This window comes from Manacus vitellinus, unplaced genomic scaffold (assembly GCF_001715985.3).
Source record: "Manacus vitellinus isolate BGI_N305 unplaced genomic scaffold, ASM171598v3 scaffold_27_pilon, whole genome shotgun sequence".
Taxonomy (NCBI): Eukaryota; Metazoa; Chordata; class Aves; order Passeriformes; family Pipridae; genus Manacus; species Manacus vitellinus.
Genome location: NW_021940039.1, coordinates 1,092,077 through 1,100,517, shown reverse-complemented (window position 1 = coordinate 1,100,517; position 8,441 = coordinate 1,092,077). Strand labels below are relative to the sequence as shown.

At 48.3% G+C, this 8,441-nt stretch overlaps 1 protein-coding gene across 1 annotated transcript in view; it reads left to right on the top strand.

Annotated features, from left to right (window-relative positions):
- ADGRD2 (adhesion G protein-coupled receptor D2) overlaps positions 1 to 8,441 on the top strand; it is a 30,514-nt gene that overhangs the window by 608 nt on the left and 21,465 nt on the right. Inside the window, 2 exon segments of the mRNA XM_025895298.2 lie at positions 143 to 186; positions 2,678 to 2,975. Of these exon segments, the coding sequence (XP_025751083.2) occupies positions 143 to 186; positions 2,678 to 2,975 (342 nt within the window).

The following is an 8,441-nucleotide window of genomic DNA, read 5'->3' as shown; positions in this document are numbered from 1 at the left end:
TCTCAGCCTCTCTGTAAAGTTCTAATGTATCCATAGAGAACAGAACTTCTGGCTACATCTGCAGAAAGGTTGTGCTTTAAAGCAAGGCAGACAGGTAGTGAAAATTCTCTGAAATCTACCACATATCTAATGTGCCTTCTAGGTGTGTAAGTGCCTGAAAATAAAAAACCCGTTGATTAAAAGAAGGTAATTTTTTTTGTTCCACACATTAGATGTTAATTACATGGGGCTCTTTCTCTTGCAGAACAACACAACAACGGGAGTAGCTCCTTGGCTTCTTGCCTAAAGGAAACTTTCTCCAAGTATATAAGTATTTTACCAAGGAAGTGTGTTCCTTCTCGAGGCAGTTCGTGCTTGGAACACGGTGTTATTGCAGTAGGTGCCGTTGCCGAGAGGAGCTCCTGTGTTCATTCCAAGAGGAATGGTGGCTCCCACACCAGCAGTGGCTCAGCCGTGGAGCAGCTCCCTCTGAGCAGTGCCCAGAAAGCAGGTGGCCCAAAACCAAAACTGGGGTCCCGTGTGTCCCTCAGATCTACATCCCTGCAGTGACCCTCCGAATTATTGAAAAATGAGTTTCCTCCACAAGAGTGCTCTTCAGGTGAAAGTAAACAAACAAAAGTGGTGGGGTGGGCAAAGCTACTGGGCGATGTCTGCTTTTCCCTCCAATGCTCAAAAATACTTGCCAATGTGAGAGAACAAAAACAGCCACGGGGAAGAAAACCAAACCCCAGCCTCTTTCTTGACTGTGCCAATCTTGCAGAAAAAAGCTACCAGACCACAAAAGACCATCTTTAAGATAAACACACAGAGAACCTGCACTCTGCACCCTGTTCTCCCCTTCTTTCAACCCTTGGGTAACTGCAATCCCATGTTCTTGTACACCAGTAAGGCTGGGAAGCTGTCTGAGAGACAGAATACCCTGCTGCCAGATGCTCTTTTTTCATTCTAACACAGTTGTTTTTCTCTTCACTTGATAAAGTTAAAATAAACAGTCTCTGGGGTGACTTACAGGCGTCAAAATTGGATTGGCATACAAACTGTAGAGCAGTTGGTGGTGGGGAGTCTGGGGAAAAGGAAACAGCAGGTTTTAGCTAGAGGGGACAACAGCTTTATTTCCCTCTTGGTCCTTGACAACTAAGCAGATGTCCTGCAGTTATTGTTTTACCTTCTAGTAATATAGAGCCTTTCCAGATCCTCCCAGGTACGCCACTGGCTCTCTTGCAGATGTGCAGGTACATCTCTTCCCTGGTTCAAAGCCACCTGAGTGCACCACTAGCTCCATCTATTGCTGGTTAATGGCTGGCTGGGAGTCAGACAAGGCCTTGTTTCTCCCTCTCAGCTTTATAGGATACCTTTTTCCAGTCCCGTTTATGTGGATGGTCATAAGATTTTCTCTGATCATCTGACATGGGCTTTTTCCACAGCTGTTGTGCTGTGAACTTTGTTCCTGGGTGATGCCCTTTGCTGTAGACATGGGTGTCACCTTTGTGTCCTTCAGAGCCTTGCAGTGCAAATGTCACTAAACCCTGACAACAACGATGGTAGTGGGGCTGTCACTGGGCATAACCTCTGTCACTGGGCACCCACTGTGCTGGGCTGGAGGGGGCAGTTTTGTGTTCAGTGCTTTCTCTTTGTGTGAGTGCCAAATGACATCTTGAATTCTTGGACCTTCTAGAGAGACATTGGGTGACTTGGAATGTTTAACAAAGTCTTCAGCACACTCTTACTCCACAAAGCCTGCACCTGCTCCTGCAGTATGAGAGGCAAACATGCTGTTTCAGGGTAACCAGAGTAAATCACCAGGCAGTTTTTTGCTCTCTAAGACAAGGGAGTTACAGAAAGTCAAGTCTCACCAGGTGAGGCTGGGGCCCTGCACCCCCCAGCCCTGCAAGGGACAAGTTTTTATCAGAGCTGGCCGGAGGCAACACAAGCTGTCCAGAAGCTGAAAGCACTTACATTGCTTCTGAACCCTCATCATGGCTGTGTCTGGTGCTTATTCCAACATATTCCTATGTTGGAATATAGTGCATATTCCTAGTTCCCAAACTAGCCAGCAACTCCTGTAATGTCCCAAGGTGAACTTGTGTTAGGAGTGGAGCCAGGCAGAGATAATCACTGAACTGGAGAATAAATGCACCATGTGTCTCTCCTGTTCCAAACCACTCTAATTTCAAACATCTTGCCTCAACAACGATCTGTTAACAAGCTGCAAGCCAAGAATCTGTCAGAGAATTTAAATACAATTCTGACAAGATCAGAACTAGATAGACTCAAACTTTACCAACCTGTGGCTAAACCAAAGCTAATCGAGTAGGTGTTTGCCCAGGTCAGGACAGAAGGGGATCTCACTGGGATCTTCTTCATTGCAACTGAAACTTCCAAAAGTAGGAGATTTATTTGAGATATTTAAATTCATTAGAGGAAATAGAGTTGACTTCAGTCCAAGAGCGTGCCTTCATTGCTCTGAAAACTGAAAGAGGTTGAAGCTGGGAGCAGACAAGTAGTGCAGGCAAGGGTATGGTGCACTGAGATGTAAAGCAAGTTCCCAAGAGTTTCTGAAAGAACCATTTTGTGAATGGGAAAAGTTGCTGGCAAAGGTGTAAATGTAGGAATAGTCTGTGTCCCTCCAAGGGAGGGGATAAATGAAGTACCTGGGGAGCCCTTTTCTTGCTTTCAGGCAAATTGTAAGGGGCTGGAAATTCAAGAGGGCCAGCGCTGATCTTGTGCTGTTTCTAGCATTATGATGCTCCAGTCACTGTGGCACTATCTCTTGTCAATGCTGTTTAGAAGTCCCTGAATTTCTGGTGGCCTTTGACGATTACAAAAGTCCTTCTGTTAGTAGTGTTGGAATCCACTTTCCAGCTTTATTTAGGTTCTGGCAGAACAAGCTGGGGAAACCTCACGAGTTGGAAGAGGAGGAAGAGAGTTTCAGGTATGAAGAGGTGTCTGTGCTGTTCTCAGAGGTGCTGCTGCGTGTCAGTAAAAGGGATGTGAAGTGGGGAGTCCATTCAGACTGGGAATGTGCACTGGAACTGACTGAACCCCAAAACTGCAGAGGCACCCAGGGCTCAACGTGCTTCCTCTTTCTCAGCGTCTGTGTTCCTGTAAGTTGATGTGGAACTGCTTATGCTGGTTGTTTGTAGACCCTCCTGCCTTGTGACTGGCATGATTAAATCCAGTAAAGAGATGGTTTCTGTACTGCCAGGTTCCTGCAGTGAAAACTGGGGCCATCTGCTCGCTGGTCTGTTGCGTTTGTGGTCGCGTGGTGCTGCCGCGCTGGCTGCAGCTCTGCTGGGGTGCAACAGCCACGGATGGAAAGCTTTATCCTTTAATGGGAAAAATGGGAAAGACAGATGCAATCTGGCTCTAATATTATTCTTGTACTTTTTCCTCTCATCTCTCAGGAGCTCTCTCACTGCTGCCTTTCCTCACTCTGTCTGAGCACCAGAGCCCCTCTTTCTCCTTGATAAAGCAGACACAGTCACTGTCCCCCAAAGCGAGCTCCCTGCCTCAGGGTGTTCCTCAGATCTCCAGAGGATATAAAGCATCTCTCCATGATGTTTGTGACCTGAGCCCGTGCACATCAACACCTCACAGGAATGACAGTTTGTGGAGTTTTTGCTAGCTGTGATTCCAGGTTCGAGGAGATGCACAGTGGATGTCTGGTTAAACCACCAAAACACCTTTATTAGAACACTATGGAAAAAAGAGAGATTTAGTGTTTCAAAGAGGATCAGCACCAAATGCCCTGTCTTGCTGGTAGGAGGATGGGAGATTTAGGAGTAGTTAGGAACTTGAGATAAAAAAAAAAACCACCAAAAAGATGAATAATAAAGGCAGCTCCTGTTTTTTCTATTAAGTTTCTAGGCTACACAGATTGGTTATAAATGATGGTACTAAATAACCAGCCGTGCCCAAGCTCCCTGAAAGGCTCTGTAATATCAGCAGCTGATGTCCCACTGTGCAGGGACACAATTGGGTCTGTTCCTCCAGACAATACACCTGTCACTGGAAACAGAAAGCTGGCAATTAGCGGGGAGGCTCTGTGTTGGGCTTTCATCCCAGACAATGAGAAGGGCCTGGAAGAGTGAGATTAAGGCTGGCATGTCCACATGAGATTGTTGAAACAAACCTCACTGAGACTTGGGGGCATTTAAGAAGCAAAAACAAGAAAATAAAACCCTGGTTAAATCTAACTCTACAAAAAAGTCTAGAAAGCAAAATAGCACTGGAACAGGATCCTTTGCCTTAGAAATATAAGTCTGGAGTTGTGGAGGAAACTTTCTTCTCAGCTGTCTTTTCACTGTATCATAGAAAATTAAACCAGGTAGGGTTCTGTGCACCAAAACTGCAGTGAGAGTTCTGCTCAGCCAGGGCCAGGACTAAGCAGCAACCTCCACAGAATAGATTTTTGACCTAACTAATGCAAGTTCTGTGCCCTGGGCTATTCTCCATAAGTGGCACTCTGACTGTTTAAAAGTCTCCCAAATTGCTGACCCTACAAAGGCCCTGAAAGCAGTGCAGCAGCACGGGCAGTGTCAGCTGCTTCTTGTACCAGTCCTGAGCCTGGCAGGGAGCAGCTGCTCCCCTCAGCCATTGCAGAGTGAGCTCTTAGGAGAAACTAATTTGGTCAGCAAGTATCAAACTTTTTTTGTGTTGGTACAGGAGTTCTACCAACACACAGGAATCAGGGAAGCCAGAGGAAAATTAGGCAAATCTTTTCATTACTATCAATTCCATCTCCCCAGGCATGTGACTTTGGATTGCCTCATGGCACAGAGCAGTGTCTGTGTGTCCTCAGTGGTTGAGCCCACGCTGTGCTTTGAGCAGGGCACAAAGCACAGGCAGAGCCAACCCCTGCAAAGCCCCTGCACGGCCCCTGCTCGTGGGTGGCTGAGGTGTGGGTGCTGTGCTGGAGGGAGGTCACACCACTGCTGACAGGGGCACGGGAGGGTGAGCACTGCAGGCAGAATTGTGCTTTTTCTGTGCAAGGAGGTGACCTGGTACAGGCAGGCTCTTGACCTGCGTGTTGAGTCACTCTGTCTCTTTAGGGAGGTGTTGGGTCATTCTGTCCCCTTGGGGAGGTATTGCTCTGCCTGCCTGTGACCTCGTGCCCTCTCCCCTCGGCTTTCTGGGGGAAAATATCCCTGACCTACCAGGCTTTTGATGTGAAGCCTCTAGCATCAGGAAGTTTGGTCAACCCTGATGTGACAGGCTTGAAAGGTGAGGGGGAGAGGAAACTAAGAGAACTAGACAAATAGTGGCATTGCCAAACGTGCGGATGCCTGGCCATAAAATCACATCAGCTCAGGCTTTCAGTGTGCAGAGTGAGGAACTTGTTTGGATACCTGAAGAATTAGCTTGAGCACGTGTCTTCTATGTCCCTTCCTGCAGAGCTGTGAACGGGAAATGGCATCTGCCATCCAAAGTCCAGCCTGTGCACTTGATGACTCCCACTTCTCTGGTCAGTGGTTGCTGTGCAGCTACAGACCAGTCTGCTGGGCAGGGTGTGTGTGGAGGTCAGGTGGTGACACTGTGCCTTTGTTCAGAGGAGCTGGAAGAGTTGTCTAGATTTTTCCAGACACTGCTGCTTCTGATAACTCGCTCCATGTGAGGGTGTTAATGTGTGTTAACAGCTTGCTTGGAGTGACAGGGATGGGATGTCCTGCACTGACAGCTCCCTGTCAGCAGGAACAGCAGGAAGTTGTGCCATGACCAGAGCGCTGCAGTGCAGGGTTAATTGCTGCTGGAGCACTGATGAATCTTCTTTTGGGAGAGCTGGTCTGAAGGTCCCACAGGAGCAGAAACCAACAGCCTTTCAGCCAGCTGGACTCCATGGGACAGCAGTGACTGCTTCATTCTTCTTTCTGAATAGTAAATAGTTGGGCAGTCAAATATGGTTTATTAGGGTGAAGACTCCATGCTTTCAGTTCCTTGCCTTGCAGAAACAAAGAGAAACATCCATATGCAGATAAATAAAGGGCCCATGGGAGCTCTGAACTGCAGTGCTGGTACCAGTGTGAGGCATCAGCACCAAACAGCAGCTTGTGAAACATTCAGATGTGTGGAAGTGTAACATAACTGAGATACAGCAGTTGTGTGACACACTTGCACAGCCCCAGTACTGGGGAGGGAGGTAAGTCTGCTTCTCTTCTACTGGTGCCTTCTGAGCCAGCACTTGTCAAAGCCTGCCTTGGCTCAGAACCAATTCTAATGCAAAGTTTGGGTGACATAAACTCTGTGAGGAGGAACTGGAACATCTGTTTTGAGCAGTAAAAAGTGTGGGGAAAAAAGGCTGGAGGAGAATAACACCTCCAGCTGGACTAAGGGATTGCTGTTTTGAAGCACAGCTCTGCAAGGGACAGGCCTTCCCACGAGCGGGTGATCCCTGACACACACCAGGCTTTGTTCCATTTCTCAGTGCATCTTGCTCAGACACATGGCTTTCTACTCCACTTGGCAAATATTTGATTTATAAAGATTAACATGTTGCTCGCCCATGTGCTGGGAAGCTCTTCCAAGGGTTGTGTGAAAGATGTGCCTTAAGGGTGGCAGCTCAGGGTTTACTCACTGTTAAGGGTAACACTCCTTAAAATGCACCTGAGCTGATTTTTTAAATTGCCTGCGTGTAAACAGAATTGCAACCCACTCCAAACCAGGCTAACCCAGAGTGACAGCATCACCCACACGGTGCTACACAACTTGCCCTCTGCTCAGCTGCTTGTTAGAGAGATTTACCAGCATTAAAAGTGCATTGGGATTTTGCCATCTAACCATCCCGAGGTCATGTCTGCCTGCCAAGGTCTTCATGCACTGGATGGAGACCTCTTAACTCTAGGAACTCTGTTATTTCTAATTTATTTTGAGATGTGTGAGTGGAGGTGACTCTGGGGACCGCAGTTGCCCTGAGGAGACAGCTGACTGGTTGTATGGGAATTATTGCCGATACCACGAGGAACTGCCAGCGCTGGTGGTGATGACTCTGCTCCTTGGCAAGGAGCAAACATACAGCAGTTCCCACATGTGCAAGGAAATCCTCTGGAGAGCTGGGAAGTCTAAAGGAATTGTCCCTCAGGCCAGGCACGGCACCCACTTCCTGGATTGTGCTCTTTGGGGCCTTTTCAGTGTGATTTTTGGTGAAAGCACAGTGAGATGCCAGCCATTGGCTCCACTTGCTGGCTGTGACCTTTTCTTTGAAATGCCAGTGACACTTTCTTGCCATGGTCTCTAGAGCTGTTCTTGATGCCAGCCAAAGCATCACATCTTATTTGAAAGCCCAGGATGTAATTATGGAAGTTAGTTCAGATTTAAATCCAAAGAACTTGTGTAGGTGAGCCTGGAGACTTGGGTCTCAATGCAGTGATCATGGGAACTTTCTCTTCACCTTTCTGCATGTACACAGAGGAAGGTTTATTTGTACATACAGAAAACAGTAGTGGGGCCTGGGAGCTGGATGCTATTTCTAATGCTACCAGAAAACTGCATTTTGTGCTGTTACAAAAGATGATTCATTCTGTCTAAGACACAGGCACAAGGAACGTACTTCACTGTCTGCTGGGAAATGCTAATTCTCATTAAACCTAATCCAGTACTAAGTTTGAAATAATTTTGTACTTTCCTTCCAAAGATGCTTGGTACAAACTTGGGCTCTGCCTCGTGCCATTTGTTCCCTCCACTGCTGAGGGAAGCAGGATCCAGTTTTGGCCAAAGCAGGGGGTGCAGAGCCCTCTCCTGTGCTGCCATGCTGTCCACAGGCCTTTGGCACTCCATGCTGCGCTGTCCAGGAGTGCCAAGCTGTTTCCCAGCTGGCAGTGGTGACTAAGCAGCCCAGAGCAGCTGCCTCCAAGGTCCATTCTTCTGTGGGAGATTTATTGCCGAGAGCAGAGGCGTTGGGATGGGATAATTGCCTTCATTCCCAGGCGAAGACCCTGAAGAACAAAGGACAGTTGCTGGTGAATCCATAGTGTGATTCAAGCATTCTCTGGGAGGGGAGCAGTGGGAACTGTGTTCCTGTTGCTGTAGCAAAAGTGAGTGGGCTTTAACTGAAAGAGCAGTTCTGCCCTGTGAGGTGGGGAGCACCACAGCCCACGGGGGTGACCCGGACCCTCCAGCCTTGGCATCCTTCCCGGGGTGCTGCGGGCCCTGGGGTAGGGAAGCTCTGGAACACTGAAGCTGCTCAGCGAGGACATTACACCAGGGACACACTGGACATCTCCTGACCTGTCCCTCTCACCTGCCTCTGGGCTCTGTGGGGCTCCTGCTGCTGTGCCGATCCCTGGTAACTCCTCCGCGCTCTGACTTCTTTACCAAGACCATGTGCCACATTTCCTGGGAAGCTTTATTGGACACTTCCATGGAGCGGTGACTGCCTGGGAAGCAGATCCCGGTGCTGCTGGGGAGGGTTGTGAGTGCTTTGCTGTTAGTCGGGGCGCAGGCGTCGG